The 25,686-nt window shown below is 44.8% G+C and overlaps 1 protein-coding gene across 8 annotated transcripts; it reads left to right on the top strand.

Moving 5' to 3' along the window:
* The first annotated feature begins 972 nt into the window (after positions 1-972).
* Positions 973-24,152, top strand: LOC135532053 (uncharacterized). 8 transcript variants are annotated; one of them, XM_064959697.1, is made up of 17 exons: positions 973-1,196; positions 1,660-1,726; positions 1,896-3,108; positions 13,077-13,154; positions 13,431-13,769; positions 14,016-14,234; positions 14,374-14,706; positions 14,817-15,038; positions 15,265-15,606; positions 15,695-15,922; positions 16,060-16,392; positions 16,503-16,733; positions 21,494-21,757; positions 22,232-22,328; positions 22,419-22,458; positions 22,626-22,706; positions 22,801-24,152. In XM_064959697.1, exons 4-17 carry the CDS (start codon positions 13,100-13,102, stop codon positions 22,843-22,845), a joined length of 2,829 nt encoding a protein of 942 aa, XP_064815769.1. In that variant the 5' UTR covers positions 973-1,196; positions 1,660-1,726; positions 1,896-3,108; positions 13,077-13,099; the 3' UTR covers positions 22,846-24,152. The 8 variants fall into 8 exon arrangements, with proteins under 8 accessions (XP_064815769.1, XP_064815771.1, XP_064815770.1 ...); XM_064959699.1 differs by having other exon boundaries at positions 1,648-1,726; positions 1,936-3,108; XM_064959698.1 differs by having other exon boundaries at positions 1,648-1,726; positions 1,914-3,108.
* The last annotated feature ends 1,534 nt before the right edge of the window (positions 24,153-25,686 follow it).

Below are 25,686 nucleotides of genomic sequence, written 5' to 3'. Positions count from 1 at the left end.
CTCCCCCCGAAGTAAACCTGACTCCGCCCACGTCTTCACCGAAGTAGACCTGACTCCGCCCACCTCTTCCCCGAAGTAGACCTGACTCCTCCCACTTCTTCCCCTAAGTAGACCTTGTGAGCATCGTAGATTTGCATGTTTCGCTCTCTGGTCGGATTGTCGGAATTCACTAGTTGAGTGTCAATCACAGAAAAAAAAACATTGATGAAAATACATTTTGAGAAAATGTGAATCCCTTGTCCGTTTCCATGACCCCTGGCAAAGACATAGAATGTGTATAGGGCAAAGATTTCAGCTTCGCCTGTTCCACTGATATGGATTCAGCTAACAAATATGGAAACTCCAATGTTCACACCAGTCTCATACCTTTAAATCCATGACGGGAAGAGTGAACTTGCACACTTGGTAAAGGGTTGGGAATCGGGACCTCAGTCTCAGGCACCTTATTACCAGTTTGATATTTTGTTATTGATCCAAGTGGATGAGGACATGATTGGGACATATGAAGAGAGACTGGAGGCTGCAGTAATGTTGAGATGCCAGTAGGGGGAGCTCTAGTCTAGAACACTGGAACCTTCAGGAGCACTTAGATGGAGATGATGAGGAGGGATGGGTCACATCTTGGGAGGAAACCCATTAAGAAACCATATAGAACAGTCAACACTTTGTTGTGGATCTGTATTTAAAGAAAATACTATGTTGAAAATGGGCTGCATTTTGCCCCATTAAAAAATGTAGGCCCACTCCTCAAATGAAGAAATGTAAATAGCTGTGCAGTCTTTAGCAGTACATCCAGTACATCCCTTTCTGACATGCTGTTGATGCATGTGATTGTCTTAAATGCCTGACTAGGCTACTTTCACAATGTGTCAGTCACTAAAATCACACTTCTTGTTTCTATGCACAGCTACGACGGTAAATTGTCTCACTGTACAAGACCTCCCCCCTTCACTCTGTAGGTACGGTTGACAAGATCATTAGATATATATATATGTACTGTATCATTTTACTTTTACTTACATTTTTGACACTTTGTGAATATGGAACCTGGACTGTTTTAATGGATCAGGTGGAGTTATTCACCAGCTATAGAATGAGTTGTTGTTTATGTTTCTAAGACTGCAGGGTGGGAGATGCAACAATGTCTTTGAGAACAGCAGAAAGTGTGTTGGGGGTCTTTCTCTGGTCTGTAGCAGGTATGTGGTCTGTAGCAGGTATGGTCTCATTCATAATGTTTTAGTAATGTTATTCTGTGTGTTCAGTGACATCGTCTGTTAGGGGCTTCTTCTTTTCTGGAATAGTTGTCTTTCACACCTCACTGAGTAACACTTAGGTCCTTTATGTGGTTTCCATTCACAGTTACATGCAATTAAGCTAAACTGTTGAATTCCATTTAGTTCAGTTAAATGTCTTGGTTTGTGTTTGTCTGTATAACATAGGATTTCTTCCATCTGTGCATTAGAGTGAATACTAAGTGATAAAGGGATTTACAGTGATAGTTTTTTAGTCACTTTATTTGGATAGTCTGGATAGATGCTCTACAGATGGTCATTCTATCAACACACTACCTGTTGATAAGTTACTGCTTTTATTTTTTACTGTGTCACAATAGACTCTTTCTACTATTTTCCCTGTACCTTGACACAGCTCTCTCTCCAGTGTCCATCCTGACCCTAACTGGGACACACACACCACTGAAAATGAGGACCAGACACTCTGGCAGTAGGTATGTTATAACATATTCATATGTGTTTATTTTGTATATAATATTTGTGTTTGTGTGTGTGAGTGGGTGACAGAGAGAGATGAACACAGAAAGTAGAAGTAAGAGAGAATGCTATAGAGCAGTGTGTAAAGTGCTCATTCTGTGTTTCCTGTGTCACTGTCTCTCTGAGTGTGAAAATCCCCCACAGTGACACGTTCACATCTCTTCAGAGAGACGCTCAGCACTCCGTATATCAGACCATCCAGGGGAGAGAACCACCACAGAACCTGGACTGATAGAACCACCACAGAACCTGGAGGGAAGAGAACCACCACAGAACCTGAAGGGAAGAGAACCACCACAGAACCTGGAGAGAAGAGAACCACCACAGAACCTGCACTGAAGAGAACCACCACAGAACCTGGAGGGAAGAGAACCACCACAGAACCTGAAGGGAAGAGAACCACCACAGAACCTGGACTAAAGAGCTATGGCCCCAAACCAAAGCTAGTCCTTACACTCTATTCTCTTGCTAATATATCGTTATAATATAATGAAGGTTCACCCAAGTTACAAAATGACACATTGGTTTCCCTTCCCTTTTAGCAGTCTATGAACATGGTGACATCAGTCCCTGCTTTGGTTTAGTTTCCCCTGACACTGTTTCCACCTGCTAACATTTTAGCATTCGTGGCACAAATCCCATTCGTCATGTGACTGATAAGAGGCATTTCTCGCACATTTCGAAAATCAATCAAAAGTTTAAAAAAATGCGTTGTGAAGGTCAACAAAGTCACTTCTAGATGATTTGAACATGATGAGAGAATGTTAATATCAGTCCCGTGACTTGAATGGGATTTTTGTAAATGTGGGAGTATTCGACATTGTGGCTGACTTTATAGGCAAGTCGAGATCTACAAATCACCTTGCATGATGAATAACTACTCAATATTATTTATAGATCATTCAGTCAGTCACAATTTACCCATAATACATCAGTTTTGATGTTCTCGAACACTGTCTGAGTGACTGCTGAAGGAAGCCTTCTCTGCATAAGCTTCTTGGTCCCTGACATAGAGTTGGACAGAAGGTACATCTTGACATCTTTGTCATGATGTCTTCTGTGACAGAATGAGCAGCACCATTGAGGGCTATTTCCGTATTAAAGTAGTTAATATCTTCAACTTCCATAAGTTTAATAACAGTCGGTATACCAACTGAAATGGTGTATTCAATGGCTTTAGTCATGCTAAAACAGGCTTTGAAGCAAGTACGCCCTCTATTCAACTCTATCGTCCCTGACTGCTTCAATGTTGTGTCAACCGGACTTCAAACCTCACACTCAGTGTCTATTTATATAGACTTCCAGTAAGTTAACTTGCAACACATCTCCCCTTCACTCTGTAAGTATGCTTGATGACATCTTAAAATATGTTTATTTTATCATTTGTTTGTTTCCATGAACTTCTGTATCCTGTTATGTGCATGGCGATGCTATTGTAATGTATGTTTTGTTTTTCTGTTATTTACAGTATACTCTGTAGATGTATTTCTGCGTATTTAATCTGATACAGTATTGTACATGTGGTTACGCATATAATACTTTAGCATGGTATTTTAAGGACTCTGAAAGCAATAGATTGTTGTGGAGACTTGTTTGAAAATGACCTAAAGTAAGACTGAGAGTAACAGTGATTATGTGTATGCTTCGTAAGAGCTTTAGGAGTAGTATTAACATGAGACACAGAGATGGAGGGTTGTGTTTAGGAGTAGTATTAACATGAGACACAGTGATGGTGGGTTGTGTTTAGGAGTAGTATTAACATGAGACACAGTGATGGTGGGTTGTGTTTAGGAGTAGTATTAACATGAGACACAGTGATGGTGGGTTGTGTTTAGGAGTAGGTTTAACATGAGAGAGTGATGGTGGGTTGAGTTTAGGAGTAGTATTAACATGAGACACAGTGATGGTGGGTTGTGTTTAGGAGTAGTATTAACATGAGACACAGTGATGGTGGGTTGTGTTTAGGAGTAGTATTAACATGAGACACAGTGATGGTGGGTTGTGTTTAGGAGTAGTATTAACATGAGACACAGTGATGGAGGGTTGTGTTTAGGAGTTGCATAAACCTAAGACACAGTGATGGTGGGCTGTGTTTAGGAGTTGCATAAACCTAAGACACAGTGATGGTGGGCTGTGTTTAGGAGTAGTATTAACATGAGACACAGTGATGGTGGGTTGTGTTTAGGAGTAGTATTAACATGAGACACAGTGATGGTGGGTTGTGTTTAGGAGTAGTATTAACATGAGACACAGTGATGGAGGGTTGTGTTTAGGAGTTGCATAAACCTAAGACACAGTGATGGTGGGCTGTGTTTAGGAGTTGCATAAACCTAAGACACAGTGATGGTGGGCTGTGTTTAGGAGTTGCATAAACCTAAGACACAGTGATGGTGGGCTGTGTTTAGGAGTAGCATAAACCTAAGACACAGTGATGGTGGGCTGTGTTTAGGAGTTGCATAAACCTAAGACACAGTGATGGTGGGCTGTGTTTAGGAGTTGCATAAACCTAAGACACAGTGATGGTGGGCTGTGTTTAGGAGTAGTATTAACATGAGACACAGTGATGGTGGGCTGTGTTTAGGAGTAGCATAAACCTAAGACACAGTGATGGTGGGCTGTGTTTAGGAGTAGTATTAACATGAGACACAGTGATGGTGGGTTGTGTTTAGGAGTAGTATAAACATGAGACAGTGACGGTGGGTTGTGGTTTTGTTGGTTTAAATGCACACACTCAGTATCACTTCCCTGTTCTCCTTTCCTGTCTGTCCTCTGACAGACCTCCCGAGTCATATCAGAAATCTGTATATACACATTAGACTTTACAGAACATGTTCCTCTGTAGCTCAGTTGGTAGAACATGGCACCTGCAACGTTATGGGTTTGGTTCCCAGGACCACCCATTGGTGCTCTAGTCTAGATCACTGAACCTTCAGTACCACTTTGATGCAGCCGATGAGGAGTGATGGTCATGGGTGTTTAAATGGAATGGGTTCTAATTGAATAACATCATGGAACTTTGACCTGTATATACAGAACTCAGAAGGGCAAGGTAGGTCATTAAAATGTTAACGTTATAAATAGTATAGTCAACACAGTGTTTACATGGTTCTGTATGTAGTATAAAAGACCACAGTGAAAATTGGACAATGATAAGTGTGTGTGTGTGTGTGTGTGTGTGTGTGTGTGTGTGTGTGTGTGTGTGTGTGTGTGTGTGTGTGTGTGTGTGTGTGTGTGTGTGTGTGTGTGTGTGTGTGTGTGTACATGTGTGTGCGTGTGTGTGTGTGTGTACGTTGGACATGTGGTTTCACATAAAGACTTGTGCATGCTATTTTAAGTGTTCTCAGATCAACAGATTGTTGTGGAGACATTTTGAAAATGGCCTAAAGTAAGAGTTTTGAGTGATTGAATGAATGCTTCGTAAGAGCTTTAGGAGTAGTATAGACACAGTTGTGGTGGACTGTGTTTAGGAGTAGTATTAACAAGAGACACAATGATGGTGGGTTGTGTTTAGGAGTAGTATTAACATGAGACACAGTGATGGTGGGTTGTGTTTAGGAGTAGGTTTAACATGAGAGGCCAAAGACTTCCATCTTGGTTTCATCAGAACAGAGAGTCTCATTTCGGTGCCTTTTGGCAAATTTCAAGCTGGCTGTCATCTGGCTTCCATCTGGCCACTCTACAATAAAGGCCTGACTGGTGGAGTGCTGCAGAGATGGTTATCCATCTGGAAGGTTCTGCCATCTCCATAGAGGAACACTGGAGCTCTGTCAGAGAGACCATAGAGTTCTTGGTCACCTACCTGACCAAGGCATGTCTCCTCCGATTGCTCCATTCTTCCATTTAAGAATGATGGAGGCCACTGTGTTCTTGGGGACCTTCAATGCTGCAGACATGTTTTGTACCCTTCCCCAAATCTTTGCCTAGACCCAATCCTGTCTCGGAGCTGTACAGACAATTCCTTCATCGTCATGGCTTGGTTTTTTCTCTGACATGAATAGTCAACTGTGGGACCTTATATAGACAGGAATTTACTACAGGTGTACTCCAATCACATTTTAAGGACGATCAATGGAAACATGATACACCTGAGCTAAATTTCGAATCTCATAACAAAGGTTATGAATACTTGTGTAAAAAAAACAGTTTTTGCTTTGTCTTTATGGTGTATCGTGTGTAGAATGATGAGGGAAATTGTTCTTTATTCCATATTAGAATAAGGCTGGAACGTAACAAAATGTCGGAATAGGTAAAGGGGTCTGAATACTTACACTGTATAAATGTTTTGAGGGAAATAGTGACACAAGGAATAAATACAGAGTGAATGACGAATATCAATAACGAGTAAAAATAACATCTGTTTCACAGTACAGAGTCGATGTGCAGGGCTACGAGGTAATGAGGTGTTTGTGTACATACATATAAGGGAAAGGGGGATACCTAGTCAGTTGCACAACTGAATGCATTCAACTGAAATGTGTCTTCTACATTTAATTCAACCCCTCTGAATCAGAGAGGGGCGTGGGGCTGTACAAATGGACGTAATCGTCGCCCGGGAGCAGTTGTTGTTGTGGGTTAACTGCCTTGCTCAAGGGCAGAACTGCAGAATTTACTGCTTTTGCCAGTTCAGGAAGTCAAAACAGCAACCTTTACTGGCCCAACGCTCTTAACCGCTAGGCTACCTGCTGTCCCATAGGGAGGGGTAAAGTGACTAGGCATCAGGATAGTGAGCATAGAAGTAATTTACTGTAGCTCGTCTGGTGGACTTGTGTCACTGGGCAGCTTGCGGCTGGATTTCCCTTTGTAATCCATGATAGTTTGCAAGCCCAGCCACATGCTTCTCGCTTCAGAGCCAGCAAAGTAGGATTCAGCCTTAGTCCTGTATTGACGTGTTTCCGGTTTGATTGCTCATCTCGATGTGGTCGCAGAATTTCTTTATGCGTCCGGATTAGTGTCCCGTTCCTTGAAAGCGGAAGCTCTAGCCTTTAGCTCTGTGCAGATGTTGCCTGTAATCCATGGCTTCTGGTTGGGGTACGTCTGTAAGTCACTGTGGTGACAATGTCGGCGATGCATTTATTAATGAAGCGGTGAAAGACGTGGTCAATTCCTCAATGTTATTGGATGAATCCCGGAACATATTCTAGTCTGTGCTAGTGAAACAGTCCTGTAGCTGAGCATCCACTTAATCGGACCACTTCCATATTGAGCGTGTCTCTGGTAGGTCCTGTTTGAGTATTAGCTTGTAGGCAGGAAGCAGGAGGACAAAGGTATGGTCTGATTTGCCAAAGAGAGGGCAAGGGAGGGCCTTTTATTCATGTGTAGAGTGTAGGTGAACTGGAGTTTTGTTCCTCCTAATTGCGCAGGTGAGGATCCAAAAGTGTTCTTCGGCTGTCCCCATAGGATCAGCCTTTTTGGTTCTATGTAGAATTATTTTTGGTTCCAGGTCGAACATTTTTGTGTTCCATGTAGAACCCTCTGTGGAAAGGGTTCTATATGGAACCCAAAAATGTTCTACCTGGAAACAAAAATAGTTCTTCAAAGTGTTCTCCTATGGGGAGAACCAAATAACCCTTTTAGGTTCTAGATAGCACCATTTGTTTTCTAAGAGTGTAGACAAATCAGCAAGATGTAAATCCACAATGTAAATCCACATTCAGCCACGACTCTGAGAAACATATATGACAGTTATTCAGGTCCCGTTGACAGGATAGTTTTCGAGCTCATCCAGTTTGTTGGTCTATTTGTTGATCTATTTGATCACCGACGTAATCTCTTCAGGATGCCTGCTCGCTTGACTCACGGCTGCCGGGGATCAGGGTTGCCGGGGATCAGGGTCTCGTCCGGAGTAAGCAGGATGTCCAATGTTGCAGACTCGTTGAAGTTGAAATATTAGTCCAAATCAAGTTTAGTGATCACTGTTGTGATGTTTAGAAGCTGTAGGCCAAAGGAAATGTGTCACTACTTCCACCGAAGTCGGTCCCTCTCCTTGTTCGGGCGGCGTTCGGTGGTCGACATCACCAGCCTTCTAGCCATCACCGATCCACTTTCATTTTCCATTTGTTTTGTCCTTGTCTTACACACCTGGTTTCACTCCCTCAATTACTTGTTCATTATTTAACCCTCTGTCCCCCATGTTTGTTTGTGAGTGATTGTTTGTTGTATTTACGGTCCGTATTTACGGTCCGGCTAGGTATTATTGACTATTTTTAAGTCTTGAGTAAAATGAAGTGTATTATTTATCTCTGCTGTCCTGCACCTGACTCCTCTGCACCAGCTACACCCAGACCTGTTACAAAATGATGGCAGAGACATTAAGAACAAAAAAAAGTTGCTGTACATAAGGGCCAACATTGTAACATAATATAATAGTGGCTTATACTACTACAGACATCAGTGTTTGTGTGCTTAAATGTGACTTGGTCAAGTTCTAGCCAGTGTTGTGTTTTATTCGTTTGTTATGTTGTTATTGACTCAAAATGTTTGAGGACATTATTATTAGGTACCGGTACTGTACACAATGACCAACAGGGGTTGTGTCCCAATGTAACGCTCGTCACTGTAAGGATGGTCGGACGAACGTGCAGATGCCTCTGATTGGGAACCATACCAGGCCAACATAGAAATACAAAAAACTAGAGTACCCACCTTAGTCACACCCTGACCTAACCAAAATAGAGAATCAAAAGGCTCTCTAAGGTCAGGGTGTGACAGCAACCCCCCAAGGTGCGTTCACCGGCCGCAAAACCTGACTCTATGGTGGAGGGTTCGGGTGGGCATCTAGCCTCGGTGGCGGCTCCGGTTCGGGACGTAGACCCTGCTCCGCTCGCGTATCCCTCCTCTTCCGTGGAACCGGAACGTGGATCGTCGCCGGAGAAACCAGACCGCGGATCGTCGCCAAGGACTCTGGACCGTAGATTGTTGCCGGGGACTCTGGACGTGGATCGTCGGCGGAGGAATCGGATCGTGGATCGTCGCCAGAGGCTCCGGACCGTGGATCGTCGCCGGAGGCTCTGGACTGGGAACCCCCGCTGGAGGCACCGGACCTTGGATCGTCTCTAGAGGCTCCGGGCCAAGGATCATCCCTGGAGGCTCCGGGTCGTGGATCATCACTGGAAGCTCTGGGCCGTGGATCATCACTGGAGGCTCCGGGTCATGGATCATCACTGAAGGCTCTGGACTGCAGAACGTCGCTGGAGGCTCTGTACTGGGAACCCTCACTGGAGGCTCCGGACCTTGGATTGTCTCTAGAGGCTCCAGGCCATGGATCATCACTGGAGGCTCTAGGCCATGGATCATCACTGGAGGCCGGGTGCGTGAAGCCGGCACAGGATATACTGGACCATGGAGGCGCACTGGGGGTCTGGAGCGCAGAGCTAGCGCAACCGTCCTGGACAAATGACCACCTTCACACGGCAAGAGTGGGGAGCTGGCACAGAATGCACAGGGCTGTGAAGGCACACTGGGGACACAGTGCGTAGAGCCGGCGCAGGATATACTGGACCCTGGAGGCATACTGGGGACCAGGAGCGCTGAGCCGGCACAACCCATCCTGGACAGATACCCACATTAGCACGACAAGTGCAGGGAGCTGCCACAGAACGCACCGGGCTGTGGAGGCGCACTGGAGACACGGTGCTTAAAACTGCAAAACATGGCACCTGAACGGTGACCAACTCCACACGGTGAGTACAGGGAGCTGGTTCTGGTTCCCACCTTGGCTCTGCCAACCACCCCGTGTGCCCCCCAAAAACTGTTTTGAGGCTGCCTCCCGGGTTTCCGTCGTGGCCGCGAACCCCGGTGTCATTGTTGTTGTTTCTTCGCTACCTCCGCCTGCTTCCATGTCTCCTGTCATGATTTCGTCCCACGTCCAGGATGTCCTCCACTTCTGGCTTTCCTCCCAGGCCCAGGATCCCTGCTCCTCGTGGGCACGCTGCTTGGTCCGTGGGTGTTGGGACCTCTGTAACGCTTGTCGTTGTAAGGATGGTTGGACCAAGATACAGCGTGGCGTAGGCTAATCATTTTTAACCTCTCTGGGATATGTGGGATGGTAGCGTCCCACCTGGCCAACATCCAGTGAAAATGCAGAGCGCCAAATTCAAATAAATTACTATAAAAATCAAACTTTCATGAAATCACACATTCAATATACCACATTTAAGCTACACTGGTTGTGAATCCAGCCAACGTGTCAGATTTGAAAAATGCTTTACGGCGAAAGCAAACAATTCTATTATCTGAGGATAGCACCCCAGCTAACAATCACAGACAATCATATTTCAACACTCCCGGCGCGACACAAAACAGAAATAAAGATATAATTCATGCCTTATCTTTGACAAGCTTCTTCTGTTGACACTCAATATGTCCCATAAACATCACAAATGGTCCTTTTGTTCGATTAACTCTGTCGATATATATCCAAAATGTCCATTTATTTGGCTCGTCTGATCCAGAAAAACACCGGATTCCCAATGAAAACCCATTGAAAGAGAGTGACCTCCAAAAAATAATTCTGAATGGTTTGTCCTCGGGGTTTTGCCTGCCAAATAAGTTCTGTTATAGTCACAGACATGATTCAGACAGTTTTAGAAACTTCAGAGTGGTTTCTATCCAATACTAAAAATGATATGCATATTTTAGCTTCTGGGACTGAGTAGTACTGTCCTTGGACCAGAAGTTCTCACAAGGACAGTAAAACAAGGAAAAGTTGGACAAGTGGGTACATTTCACAGGTCCACACAAGGAAAATGGCTATTTTTGGTTGAGGGTTAGGATTATGAGTTGGATTTAGTTTTAGGGGTTACGATTAAGATTAGGGTTAGTGGTTATGAAAAACATTTTGAATGGGAATAAATGTTTTGGTCCCCACCAGGATAGTAACACAACATTTTGTCTGTGTTGTTTGCCATTAGTTTACTCCACATAGAGGAGGTGAGATAGGGTTAGGGGACAATAATAAAGATAATAAAGATTCAGATAGTTTAATTAATAGTCACATGCACATTGTTGCAGGTGTAATTGCAGGCTACAGTGAACATCTTAGGCTTCGAGCTCCAATATGCAGGACTAGTGAAATAAAATGATGAAAAATGGTAATGAAAACAATAGAAGTAGAACTAGTACTATATAGATAATAACTCTGGCAGTGATGAATAATGACCATTGGGGTGGAGGCAGAGTAAAGACTGTAGAGGGGGTGGGGTGGAATGACCATAGGGGGAGCAGCAGCATGATTATTGAGTGGAAAACATATTTACAAAAAATATATATAAAAACTGAAACGTCCTCTCACTGTCAACTGTGTTTATTTTCAGCAAACTTAACATCGGTAAATATTTGTATGAAGATAACAAGATTCAAAACCATTGGGCATCTTTCTTTTGGTGTTTTTCAGAGTCAGTAGAAAGGCCTCTTTAGTGTCCTAAGTTTTCATAACTGTGACCTTAATTGCCGATAGTATGTAAGCTGTTAGTGTCTTAACGACCGTTCCGCAGGTGCATGTTGATTAATTGTTTATGGTTCATTGAACAAGCATGGTAAACAGTGTTTAAACCCTTTACAATGAAGATCTGTGAAGTTATTTGCATTTTTACAAATTATCTTTGAAAGACAGGGTCCTGAAAAAGGGACTTTTCTTTTTTGCTGAGTTTATATGACATATATGATATATACTGTATATATATATTCATATATATTAAATATAATGTATATATATATTTATATTTGATATATATTGTATATATTTACAACAAATATGAATAGGGAATTGGAAATGATTCAGACAATTACATTGATGGAAGCCACAATCTATCTGCAATATTGAAGCTGAGCTACCCCCTTAACGAAAAGTGTGTGTGTGTGTGTGTCACTTGCTGTTTATCCTCACAGCTTGGTGATAGCAGTTATCATTCAACCTGGTGGTCAGTCTTTAGGCTGCTGTACAGCTTGGTGCTATCATTCAACCTGGTGGTCAGTCTTTAGGCTGCTGTACAGCTTGGTGATAGCAGTTATCATTCAACCTGGTGGTCAGACTTTAGGCTGCTGTACAGCTTGGTGATAGCAGTTATCATTGAACCTGGTGGTCAGTCTTTAGGCTGCTGTATAGCTTGGTGATAGCAGCAATCATTCAACCTGGTGGTCAGTCTTTAGGCTGCTGTACAGCTTGGTGAAAGCAGTTGTCATTGAACCTGGTGGTCAGTCTTTAGGCTGCTGTACAGCTTGGTGATAGCAGTTATCATTCAACCTGGTGGTCAGTCTTTAGGCTGCTGTACAGCTTGGTGATAGCAGTTATCATTGAACCTGGTGGTCAGTCTTTAGGCTGCTGTACAGCTTGGTGATAGCAGCTATCATTCAACCTGGTGGTCAGTCTTCAGGCTGCTGTACAGCTTGGTGATAGCAGCTATCATTCAACCTGGTGGTCAGTCTTTAGGCTGCTGTACAGCTTGGTGATAGCAGCTATCATTCAACCTGGTGGTCAGTCTTTAGGCTGCTGTACAGCTTGGTGATAGCAGTTATCATTGAACCTGGTGGTCAGTCTTTAGGCTGCTGTACAGCTTGGTGATAGCAGCTATCATTCAACCTGGTGGTCAGTCTTTAGGCTGCTGTACAGCTTGGTGATAGCTGCTATCATTCAACCTGGTGGTCAGTCTTTATGCTGCTGTACAGCTTGACGGACCGTAAAAGATGGAACATTTATCCTTCTATATTTGGGTTTCTGAGAATAAAACAGCTTCTGAATAATCAATGTAGAAATATGTTTACAGTAATACAGATCTGTTCAACATGTGGTTGTTGTTGTTGTTGTTGATGATGATGATGACTTTATTGTATCCATTAGGAAATAGATTTTGCATCATACAGCATGTCATCTTAAATAGACAGATGTAGACAGACATGCAACACGTCACACACATTACATGCATTGTGCAATAGACTTACAGACAGACAGTTTTCACATAGACAACCATATAGCACAATAAAACACAATACAATATGAGCCTGGTTCATTTTCAGTAATGAGGCCCTGTGCCACATTTAGAGTTCTATGTATCAACTCTCTTAACCACTATGCTACCTGCCAAAACAGCTGACACACTCCATATTACCAAACTATTATGACAAATGTTATTTTCACACCATCCACTCAAAGCCATGATAATGTGAGTTTTTAATTACTGCATCCCAAATGACACCATTTGAGTGCACCCTATTGAGTGCACTATTTTTGACTAGAGCCCTACCTGCTGCCCCTGATGGTATGTATGTAGTTATTCACCAGCTATAGAGTGAGTTGTTGTTTATGTTTCTAAGACTGCAGGGTGGGTGATGCAACAATGTCCTTGAGAACAGCAGGAAGTGTGTTGGGGGTCTTTCTCTGGTCTGTAGCAGGTATGGTCTCATTCTTATCTTTAAGTTGCTCTGTTTAACAATCTACAGACATTTCTAAAAGGATAAGAATCATAATGTTATTCTGGTGTGTTCTGTTAGGAGTCTCCACTTCACTTTAAATAGTTATCTTTCACACCTCACTGAGTGATGCTTATCTGTGGTTTCCATTTACACACAACTCAGCAACTATGGCAACAAAGTGGGTACAAACCCTACTGTCAGTGCGAGCCAATAGACCTAATTCTGATACCTTTGTGTTGTGTGACCTTGTTTCAGTGGTACTGGGTCAGGGTGTCTGGAGTGTGACCTACACCAAGAATAGTATCTGTGCCTTGAAGGGGTCAACAGTGGATCTGTCCTGCTCTTACACATATCCCAGAGGTCATAAAGTTACAACAACCACATGGTATAACTGGAAGATGGGTGTCTGGTATACTTATGATATCCAAGATAAGAATGAGGGCCGTATGGAGTACCGGGGGAATAAGGAGAATGACTGCACCCTGACAATCACAGACCTGAAATGGAGTGATACTGCAGCATATTATTTCATGTTTTCAACAAAATCCTCCTCTTGGATTCCTCGCAATGACTATGTCACTCTCATTGTCACAGGTATTGTGATATTGTACATAGAATAACGCACCACTTCAAATGACAAATTTGAAATTAATCAAAAGACGAATCTTAACTTGAGACACAACAGATCCACAGTGTTTACTTAAATCAATAGATTACATGATTTATGGCACACAGATTTACATGTTTGTCTCAAATTAGGACTAGGCCCAATGAGAACAGTACAATTGTATTAATCTAGAGCGGATTGTTCCATTGTGTTTTAATACACTCTGCATTCAGAACTGCAGGTGGAGGTAACAGACACAAGTAATAGGAAGACACTGTCCTGTAGCACCACCTGTACTCTGACTGACAACCCCACCTACATCTGGTACAAGAACGGACAACATCTAGATGAGAGCACCTCCCCCCAGTACAGAGACCCAGTCTCCAGTAACTATGACGACAGTTACTCCTGTACTGTAAAAGGTCATGAGGATCTCCTCTCTCCTGCAGTGTGTAAGTGTTTCTTTATTAACAATACTATTTAACCTCTGTGTGTGTTGGTTTCACTTTGAGAACTTGAGAACTTTTAGCATTTTTTAGAAAGAACAGAGAATATAATCCAGTTGACCTCTTTAATGTCACTGTGTTTCAGGTGTTCAGGGTCAAAGCTGCAACAGAGTGACTTTCACCAAGAGGAGAATCTGTGTCTTAAAGGGGTCAACAGTGGACATATCCTGTACTTATGTTGGTTATTATGACACCACATCATCATTCTGGTTTAGAAGTGATAAGTCGACCCCTGAAGACCTAACCACAGACCCAGGGTATGCAGGTCGTGTGGAGTACACTGGAACATACAGAAGTCCCTTCACCCTGAGAATCACAGATCTGAGAGAGGAGGACTCAGCTGAGTATCGCTTCACTTTTAAAACAGAAGACTTTGAATGGGGTCATAGTTTCCCAGGAACAACTCTGTCTGTCACAGGTAATACTACACTGTATGATACAACTGTAAATCATAATGAATTACAGGATGAATAAATTAACCATCCTGTTGACACAGAGGTGTATGTGGTTTTATACATATTGTTTCAGGTCTGCAGGTGAAGGTGACTCCTGCTGCAGAGGGACAGAAGACACTGACCTGTATCACCACCTGTACTCTGACTGACAACCCCACCTACATCTGGTACAAAAACGGACAACATCTAGATGAGAGCACTTCCCCCCAGTACAAAGACTCAGTCTCCAGCAACGATGAAGACAGTTACTCCTGTGCTGTAAAAGGCCACGAGAATCTCCACTCGCCTGCAGTGTGTGAGTATGAATGAAACTAGTATTTTATGTGGTATCATTTGGAACAAATAAGAATGGTTTTACTTTCTCTGTCAATATTCTTAACTAGATATATTGGATTGATAAACAGTTTTATAGATCTATGTCAATATATATTGTTTATTATTCAAAATGAACCTGTCCAATACATCTAAAACATTGAGTCTCATTATGGTTTCAGGAATTGATCAGTTACATTTTGTTTCAGGTGTTGTGGGTGAGAGCTGTATGAATGTGACTTACACCCATCAGAGTATCTGTGCTTTGAAAGGGTCAACAGTGGACATATCCTGCTTTTACACACATCCCAGTTGGCATAACGTCACAGAAGTGTCCTGGTTCAACAAATGGGAGTCTGGTGTAACTAACGATCTCAGCCTGAACCCAGAGTATGCAGATCGTGTGGAATACCATCGACAAACAGAGAAGGACTCCACCCTGAGAATCACAGACCTGAGAGAGAGTGACTCAACTGAGTACAAGTTCAGATTTACAACTGATGAGGCAAGATGGGGGTACAGCTTCCCTGGAACAACTCTGACTGTCACAGGTAACATACCACATTATAACGTTTTGAAGGGTCATAATGTTAATAATTTACTGAACCATATACTCTTTTTTGCTCTCCTTTAATTCAGGTTCTCAGGTGGAGGTGACTCCTAAATGGAGTTCAGAGTCAAAGACACTGACCTGTAGCACCACCTGTACTCTGAGTAACCCCAACACCATCTATATCTGGTACAAGAACGGACAACATCTAGATGAGAGCACCTCCCCCCAGTACAAAGACTCAGTCTACACTAACTATGAAGACAGTTACTCCTGTGCTGTAAAAGGCCATGAGGATCTCCTCTCTCCTGCAGTGTGTGAGTGTTTCTTTAACTAACAATACTATACAACCTGTGTGTATTGGTTTCACTTTGTCATTTGAGAACGTTTAGCATTTCTAGAAAGAACTGAGGACACAATCCAGTTGTCCTCTTGTTATGTCACTGTGTTTCAGGTGTTCAGGGTCAGAGCTGCAACAGAGTGACTTACACCAAGAGGAGAATCTGTGTCTTGAAGGGGTCAACAGTGGACATATCCTGTACTTATGTTGGTTATTATTCCACCACATCATCATTCTGGTTTAGAAGTGATAAGTCGACCCCTGAAGACCTAACCACAGACCCAGGGTATGCAGGTCGTGTGGAGTACACTGGAACATACAGAGGTCCCTTCACCCTGAGAATCACAGATCTGAGAGAGGACGACTCAGCTGAGTATCGCTTCACTTTTAAAACAGACAACTTTGAATGGGGTCATAGTTTCCCAGGAACAACTCTGTCTGTCACAGGTAATACTACACTGTATGATACAACTGTAAAGCATAATGAATTACAGGATAAATATATTAACCATCCTGTTAACACAGAGGTGTATGTGGTTTTATACATATTGTTTCAGGTCTGCAGGTGAAGGTGACTCCTGCTGCAGAGGGACAGAAGACACTGACCTGTATCACCACCTGTACTCTGACTGACAACCCCACCTACATCTGGTACAAGAACGGACAACGTGTAGATGAGCCCACTTCCCAACAATACTCTAGTAATACCCTAGTAGTGTTGGGTCATTCTGAGGACAGTTACTCCTGTGCTGTAGAACACCATGAGGACCTCCACTCTCCTGCAGTGTGTGAGTATGAATTAAACTACTATTCTACTTAGAAAGCATCAAAAACTTTATATCAATGAGAAGAGTATTACTGCTTTATCTATCAATATTCATCATTCATAGAAATTACAGACAATGTCATAGATGTATGCATGTCTATAGTTAGAATGTTCAGTACCTCAGACACTTGTCAGGACCCAGTTTCGAACCTGGGTCTCCGGAGTGAGAAACAGTCACTTAACCAACTGAGCCACGAATAGACAGCAGAACCCAGAAGATGAGGCAGACACAGCAGTACTTAAGACGGTGTATTTAATAAAGAAAAAATCCTAAAAAACAAAAAATGGCAAATCCAAAAGGTGGTAGGAAAAAACACAAAAAGACCTCAAAAGAAACTCACCAAAAATAAACAAAAACAAAAAAAACAGAATACCACAAGAACTTCACCCTGAATCGACAAGAGCACACAGAACACTAGGGCAGGGTGCTAACATACAAACACAGAGCACAGAACTGAGGGAAACAAAGGGTTTAAATACAATCAGGGGAAACGAGACACAGGTGCAAATAATAATGGGGATCAAGGGAAAAACATAGGGACAAAAAGCACAATGGGGACATCTACTGACAAAAACCCGTAACAACCCTGGCCAAATCCTGACAGAATCCCCCCCCTAGGAACGGCTCCTGACGTTCCTACCAGCTCTCTCAGGGTGGAGGACCCTGAACTGACGAATGAGGTCAGGGTCCAGGATGTCTTTGGCAGGAACCCAGGAGCGCTCCTCAGGACCGTAGCCTTCCCAGTCCACCAGATACTGCCAGGACCGCTGCACCCGGCGGGAATCCAGTATCCGGTGGACGGTATAAGCTGGCTGGCCTCCAATGACACGAGGCGGAGGGGAGGTCTGTCTGCCGGGACAAGGGGAAAAAACAACAGGTTTTAACAATGACACATGAAATGTGGGATTAATCTTAAGGGATCTGGGTAAGTGTAGGCGATAAGAAACTGGGTTAACTCTCCTGGCAACCTTGAAGGGACCGATGTATTTTTGGGACAGCTTGCGAGACTCCACCCGTAGAGGTAAGTCTTTTGTGGAAAGCCAGACTCTCTGGCCGGGGCGCAGGGTAGGCCCGGGACGGCGACGTCTGTTGGCTTGTTGTTGATACCTCTGTGAGGAACGCATCAGATTAAGACGGGTCTTCCTCCACATAAGCCGACAGCGTCTGACGAACCTCAAGGCTGAAGGCACTCTGACTTCTGCCTCCTGGTCCGGGAACAATGGAGGAGCATAGCCAAACTGACACTCGTGCGGGGACATACCAGTGGAGGAGGAGCGCAAGGTGTTGTGCGCGTATTCGGCCCAAACAATAAAGGATGACCATGTGGACGGGTTGTCACGAGTCATACATCGGAGGGTGGTTTCCAGCTCTTGATTCATCCTCTCTGTTTGGCCGTTGGACTCCGGATGGTACCCTGAAGATAGACTGGCAGAAGCCCCCATGAGTTGGCAGAAGGCCTTCCAAAACCTTGAAGCGAACTGGGGACCTCTGTCAGAAACCACATCTTGAGGAATGCCGAAGACTCGGAACACATGATTAATTACCAACTCAGCCGTTTCCTTGGCAGAAGGTAACTTAGTCAGAGGGACGAACCTGGCCGCCTTTGAAAACCTGTCGATTATGACTAGGATAGTAGTATTGCCATGGGATGGAGGAAGTCCAGTAATAAAGTCCAATGAGATATGGGACCAGGGTCTGTGGGGAACAGGTAAAGGGTGAAGGAGTCCTTGAGGGCGGAGGTGAGAAGATTTGCCCTGGCAGCACACGGGGCAGGCATTGACGAAAGTGGCAACGTCTTCTCTTATGGTAGGCCACCAGAACTTACGCTGGATGAACTCCAAGGTGCGGCCTACGCCCGGATGACAGGTGAGGCGAGAGGAGTGCCCCCACAGAAGGACCTGAGTCCTCACTGCCTTGGGGACAAACAACCGATTGGCAGGGCCTCCTTTAGGGTCCGGTTCGCTAGCTTGAGCACGTCTCACAGTATCCTCAACTTGCCACGAGATCGGAGCCACAATCTTAGCAGCAGGAAGGACAGGCATGTCCGTGTCATCTCGAATGGCAGGAGCGTAGACTCGGGACAGGGCATCCGGTTTGAGATTCTTCGACCCGGGCCGACAGGTGAGGATAAACTGGAATCGATTGAAGAAAAGAGACCATCTAGCTTGTCTAGAGTTCAATCGCTTCGCCTGCTGGATATACTCCAGATTTTTGTGGTCCGTAAGCACTTGAAACGGGTGAGAAGCCCCCTCGAGCCAGTGTCTCCATTCCTTCAATGCCATCTTAACCGCTAGGAGTTCACGATCCCCCACATCGTAGTTCCTCTCAGTCGGGGTAAGCCGGTGTGAGAAGAAAGCGCACGGATGAAGCTTCTTGTCTTCACCCCTCTGAGACAGGACAGCTCCAACACCAACCTCTGATGCGTCTACCTCCACCACAAATCCGTAGTCGGTAGTATCAGGATGGGAGCAGAGAGGACGCGCTGCTTGAGTCCTTGGAAGGCCGTCTCAGCTTCTCTTCCCCACAAAAACCTTGCATTGCCACCTTTGGTTAAAGCTGAGAGAGGAGCTGCCACCAAACTGAAGTTCTTGATGAACTTGCGGTAAAAGTTTGTGAAGCCCAGGAAACGCTGAACATCCTTAACGGATTTGGGGGTGGGCCAATCCGCTACCGCCCCTACCTTCCTAGGGTCCATTTGGACTCGACCGGGTTCCACTACAAATCCCAGGAATTGTACTCGGGATGAATGGAATTCACATTTTTCCGGCTTAACGTACAGATGGCTGTCCAGGAGGCGTTTGAGTACTTGTCTGACATGCTTAGTGTGTTCTTGAAGGGAGCTCGAAAAGATGAGGATGTCATCCAAGTAAACGAACACAAATATGTTAAGCATATCCCTAAGCACATCGTTTATGAGCGCTTGGAACACCGCTGGGGCGTTGGTCAGGCCGAAGGGCATCACCAAGTATTCATAGTGACCAGTAGACGTGTTGAAAGCGGTCTTCCACTCGTCACCAGGTCTGATCCGCACAAGATGGTATGCGTTCCGCAGGTCAAGCTTAGTGAAAACAACTGCTTCCTGGAGCAGCTCGAAGGCTGTGGCCATAAGGGGTAGCGGGTAACGGTTACGGACGGTTATGTCATTGAGTCCCCGGTAGTCGATGCAAGGACGTAATCCACCGTCTTTCTTGGCCACAAAGAAAAACCCTGCTCCCGCCGGGGAGGTGGATGGACGCATGAGGCCTGCTTCCAGAGCGTCCTTGATGTAGGTATCCATAGCAGCTCGTTCGGGTGGAGATAGGGAAAAGATCCGACCCCTGGGGGGCAAGTGCCCGGAAACAGGTCGATGGGACAATCGTAAGGTCTATGGGGTGGTAGCATGGTGGCCCTCTGTTTGCTAAACACCAGTTTGAGGTCATGGTAACACTCGGGAACTCGGGTCAGGTCGATGGATTCTAAAGACTCGGGAGTAGAACTCGGGAATTCTGGAAAATACAAGTTGCTTGGCACGTAGGACCCCACTGCTTGATAGTGCCCACAGACCAGTCGATGTGAGGGTTATGGCTGTGAAGCCAGGGGTATCCAAGGACGAGAGGGAACTCGGAACAGGAGATCAAATGAAAGTTCATCAATTCCTGGTGTTGTGAAACTGAAAGTCTCAAGGAGGTAGTGACATGAGTGACAAGTCCAGATCCCAAAGGGCTTCCATCCAATGTAGTAACCCTCATGGGGTCACTTAGAGGTTCAGAGGGAACGCCATTCTCCTTCGCCCAGACACCATCCATGAAGTTACCTGCGGCTCCAGAGTCTACCAAGGCTTGAAGGTGAAGCTTGTGGTTGTCCCAGGAGAGGGTGACTGGAATGAGCAGACGGGAGTTGGACGGATGGGAGGAGGTTATGTTTCCCGTTACAGTTCCCCCGGTCTGTACGGGACAGAGCGTTTCCCTGGAGCCCGGGACACGTGGAACGGAAATGGCCCGGTTTGCCGCAATATAGACAGCGTCGCTCCTCATCCGGCGGTCTCTCTCAGCCTGGGAGATGCGTCCAATCTGCATGGGTTCCGGTGGAGCCAGCGATGATAAAGGTGGGGACTCGGAGCTGGGACTGATAGGAGCTAGAGGTCTACGGTTGAGTTCTCTCTCTCTCAGACGCTGGTCAATGCGTGAGGCCAACTTGATCAGGGACTCGAGATTGTCCGGTGGTTCCCGAGTGGCCAGTTCATCTTGGATAGTGTCGGAAAGGCCTTTCAGAAAGCACACCGTGAGCGCCTCGTTGTTCCAGCCACTCGCTGCTGCCACCGTGCGGAACTGGATGGCATAGTCATCAACTTCACCCGGAATCGACAAGAGCACACAGAACACTAGGGCAGGGTGCTAACATACAAACACAGAGCACAGAACTGAGGGAAACAAAGGGTTTAAATACAATCAGGGGAAACGAGACACAGGTGCAAATAATAATGGGGATCAAGGGAAAAACATAGGGACAAAAAGCACAATGGGGACATCTACTGACAAAAACCCGTAACAACCTTGGCCAAATCCTGACAACACTTGAAGAATAGTTTAGTAGACTAAAGTCCTAAAGTTTCTCTAAATGTATTATTGTTCATGTTTTGTGTGAGTGATAGTTCTCTGACTTTAGATATATATATTTTTTTAGACATGACGTCATTTGAGGTAGTATACAACAGTCCTAAACCCCAACTTCTGCTTTACTAGATGCTCCAAAGAACACCTCAGTGTCAGTCAGTCCCTCTGGTGAAATAGTGGAGGGCAGTTCAGTGACTCTGACCTGCAGCAGTGATGCCAACCCACCTGTGGACAAATACACCTGGTACAAGAAGAACGTAGCCTCACCAAAAGCATCAGGACAGAGTTACAGCATCACTAACATCAGCTCTGAGGGCAGAGGAGAATATTACTGTGAGGCTGAGAATAAATATGGACGTCTCAACTCTTCTTCTGTGTCTGTGGACGTTCAGTGTAAGTTCACCTCATCTTCATCTATTCATTGATAATCACACAGGTCAACAACAATAAATAATCATTAGTAATACTACACACTTATCATACCATATGACATAGAATTAGTAATATTACACACTTATCATACCATATGACATAGAATTAATAATACTACACACTTATCATACCATATGACATAGAATTAGTAATATTACACACTTATCATACCATATGACATAGAATTAGTAATATTACACACTTATCATACCATATGACATAGAATTAATAATATTACACACTTATCATACCATATGACATAGAATTAGTAATATTACACACTTATCATACCATATGACATAGAATTAGTAATTTTACACACTTATCATACCATATGACATAGTATTAGTTGGCCTGTATTTAAATAATTGTTTTATTTTCTTCTTCCCTGGTTTCTTCTATGTCATATCTCCACCTTGCATTTAAAATCTCAAGATACTACAGCAGTGTTTCTCTGGGTTCCTGTGGTGGGGATGGGGGCTGCCCTGACTGTTGGAGCTCTTCTTGTCACCATCTACTGCTATATGAAGAGGTGAGCCAGCCATTTACATGAACTCTATTAGTAACATATCAACTTCTAGAGGTCAGTAGAGAGCAGAACTCACTCTGTCCCTCATTACAGGAGACACACAGGAGGAAGTGATGACACAGCAGACAGACAGGTAATATTGTCAACAACCAAAGCTATTTCAATCCTAATGCCACAGACATAGACAGTAAGTGGATGGATTAATGGATTTGTGCTCTATACAGTATTGAGAGTATTTGTGTTTCTCTCTCTGTCTCTCCCTCTCTCTCTCTCTCTCCCCTCTTCCCCCCCACCCCCCAGAGTGTCCATCCTGACCCCAACAGTGACATGTACACATCTCTGAACATGAAGACCAGGTCACCAGAGTATGACACCCTGGTAGTAAGTCTCTTATAATGCAGTCTGTGTGTCCGTGTACATACAAGTGTTAGAGGGAGTGGTTTGTAAAGTGCTCATTCAATGTGTCTCCTTTCAGAATGTGAGGGACTTCGCAGTGACACAGCCCTCAGATACATGCTGAGCCCTCCGATTATGAGATCTTAAGAGAACCACCACAGAACCTGGACAAAAGAGAACCACCACAGAACCTGGACTGAAGAGAACCACCAAAGATTCTGTACTGAATAGAATCTCCACAGAACCTGGGCAGAAGAGAACCACCAAATATTCTGGACTGAAGAGAACCACCACAGAACCTGGACTGAAGAGAACCACCACAGAACCTGGACTGAAGAGAACCACCACAGAACCTGGACTGAAGAGAACCACCAAAGATTCTGGACTGAAGAGAACCACCACAGAACCTGGGCAGAAGAGAACCACCACAGAACCTGGACCGAAGAGAACCACCACAGAACCTGGACTGAAGAGCAACAGCATCAAACCAAAGCTAGGCCTCATAATGCTATTCTCTTACGATGATATTGCTTTTTAATCTAGAAGGTTTGAGACAATGAGCTTTAACTTTTGTGTAAGTGCTGGAATTTAGATTGTTCTCCTAATGATAAATACAGTATGTGCACTACCATTCAAAAGTTTGGGGTCGCTTAAAATGTCCTTGTTTTTGAAAGAAAAGCAAAAAAAAAAGTCCATTAAAATAGCATCTAATTGATCAGAAATGCAGTGTAGACATTGTTAATGTTGTAAATTACTATTCTACCTGGAAAATGCAGATGTTTTATGGAATATCTACAAAGGCGTGCAGAAGCTAATTATCAGCAACCATTACTCCTGTGTTCCAATGGCACGTTGTGTTAGCTAATCCAAGTTTATCATTTTAAAAGGTAAATTAATCATTAGAAAACCATATTGTAATTATTTTAGCACAGCTGAAAACTGTTGTGCTCGCTGATTAAAGAAGCAATGAAACTGGCCTTTTTTACACTAGTTGAGTATCTGGAGCATCAGCATTTGTGGGTTCATTTACAGGTTCAACATGTCAACTTATCTGTTTACTATCTGTAGATTGTATTGCTTATCTTTTTTATGGAATTTTGCCAATTCCAGATTTTTTATATAAAGTTATGTCTTGTCTTAGTGACACAAAAATGAATTATATTGACAAGAGCTTTTAAATGTTTGTATCTCTGGAGTTGTTCCTGATGTGTTAAAATATGTTTTACTTTGTATTGCTGTCAGTCATTACTGGTCATTCTCTATTTTATATTATGTAATACTATATTGTTCAGTGTCATGATATTGCTTGTTTTATTTTCAAATGATTAATTATTCATTAGTACATTTATTTTAGACACATTGAACACAGTATAAGCATCATGTTGTAAATGAGATCAAAGGTAGACAATAAATAGACAACAAATACATTGATTGTTTGACTAACATGCATTGATTCATAACTAAATCCATTCTGCTCGTTTCTTGTATTTCTACCTATTGGACACATGATGGAACCATTGAACCACATAGCTTGGCTATAGGCAGGTCAGGGATACTACATTACTGTCAGGAGATACACTGTCATAGATCAACACCAAGCACTGTTCATCTCCCCCCTCTCTCCCTCTCTCCCCCCTTCTCTCCCTCTCTCCCCCCTCTCTCCCCCACTCTCCCCCTCTCTCCCTCTCTCTCTCCCCCTCTCTCCCTCTCTCCCCCCTCCCCCCTCTCTCTCCCTCCCCCCCCCCTCTCTCTACCACTCTCTCCCCTCTCTCTATCTCCCCATCTCTCTCCCTCTCCCCCTCTCTCTCCCCTCTTTCCCCTCTCTCCTCCCTCTCTCCCTCTCCCCCCCCTCTCCCCCCTCTCCCTCTCTCTCACTCTCTCTCCCTCTCTCCCCCTCTCCCTCTCTCTCCCCCTCTCTCCCCCCTCTCTCTCCCCCTCTCCCCCTCCACCCTCTCTCCCCCTCCCCCCAGTTTGTTGCTGCTGGAGAAGTTTACCACTGTGCAGACTGCTCTCGGCTCCCCTCTCATGACTCCAGTGGTGGACCTCTCCTCCCCTCATGACTCCAGTGGTGGACCTCTCCTCCTCTCATGACTCCAGTGGTGGACCTCTCCTCCCCTCATGACTCCAGTGGTGGACCTCTCCTCCTCTCAGGACTCCAGTGGTGGACCTCTCCTCCTCTCATGACTCCAGTGGTGGACCTCTCCTCCCCTCATGACTCCAGTGGTGGACCTCTCCTCCTCTCAGGACTCCAGTAGTGGACCTCTCCTCCCCTCATGACTCCAGTGGTGGACCTCTCCTCTTCTCATGACTCCAGTAGTGGACCTCTCCTCCCCTCATGACTCCAGTGGTGGACCTCTCCTCCCCTCATGACTCCAGTAGTGGACCTCTCCTCCCCTCATGACTCCAGTGGTGGACCTCTCCTCCCCTCAGGACTCCAGTGGTGGACCTCTCCTTCCTCTCATGACTCCAGTGGTGGACCTCTCCTCCCCTCAGGACTCCAGTGGTGGACCTCTCCTCCCCTCAGGACTCCAGTGGTGGACCTCTCCTTCCTCTCATGACTCCAGTGGTGGACCTCTCCTCCTCTCAGGACTCCAGTAGTGGACCTCTCCTCCCCTCATGACTCCAGTGGTGGACCTCTCCTCCTCTCATGACTCCAGTTGTGGACCTCTCCTCCCCTCATGACTCCAGTGGTGGACCTCTCCTCCCCTCATGACTCCAGTGGTGGACCTCTCCTCCCCTCAGGACTCCAGTGGTGGACCTCTCCTTCCTCTCATGACTCCAGTGGTGGACCTCTCCTCCCCTCAGGACTCCAGTGGTGGACCTCTCCTTGCTCTCATGACTCCAGTGGTGGACCTCTCCTCCCCTCAGGACTCCAGTGGTGGACCTCTCCTTCCTCTCATGACTCCAGTGGTGGACCTCTCCTCCCCTCATGACTCCATTGGTGGACCTCTCCTCCCCTCAGGAC

This window comes from Oncorhynchus masou, unplaced genomic scaffold (assembly GCF_036934945.1).
Source record: "Oncorhynchus masou masou isolate Uvic2021 unplaced genomic scaffold, UVic_Omas_1.1 unplaced_scaffold_1704, whole genome shotgun sequence".
Classification (NCBI taxonomy): Eukaryota; Metazoa; Chordata; class Actinopteri; order Salmoniformes; family Salmonidae; genus Oncorhynchus; species Oncorhynchus masou.
Note: the sequence above shows the minus strand (reverse complement) of the source record. Positions and strands in the feature narration are given on the sequence as shown.

What these genes read in the sequence shown, in the direction of transcription:
- LOC135532053 (XM_064959697.1), top strand. Translation starts at nt 13,100, where the DNA reads ATGTCCTTGAGAACAGCAGGAAGTGTGTTGGGGGTCTTTCTCTGGTCT. An exon ending in TCTCCTCTCTCCTGCAGTGT is followed by an intron (nt 14,235 to 14,373) that starts GTAAGTGTTTCT and finishes ACTGTGTTTCAG; the next exon opens with GTGTTCAGGGTCAAAGCTGC. An exon ending in TGTGTCTGTGGACGTTCAGT is followed by an intron (nt 21,758 to 22,231) that starts GTAAGTTCACCT and finishes TAAAATCTCAAG; the next exon opens with ATACTACAGCAGTGTTTCTC.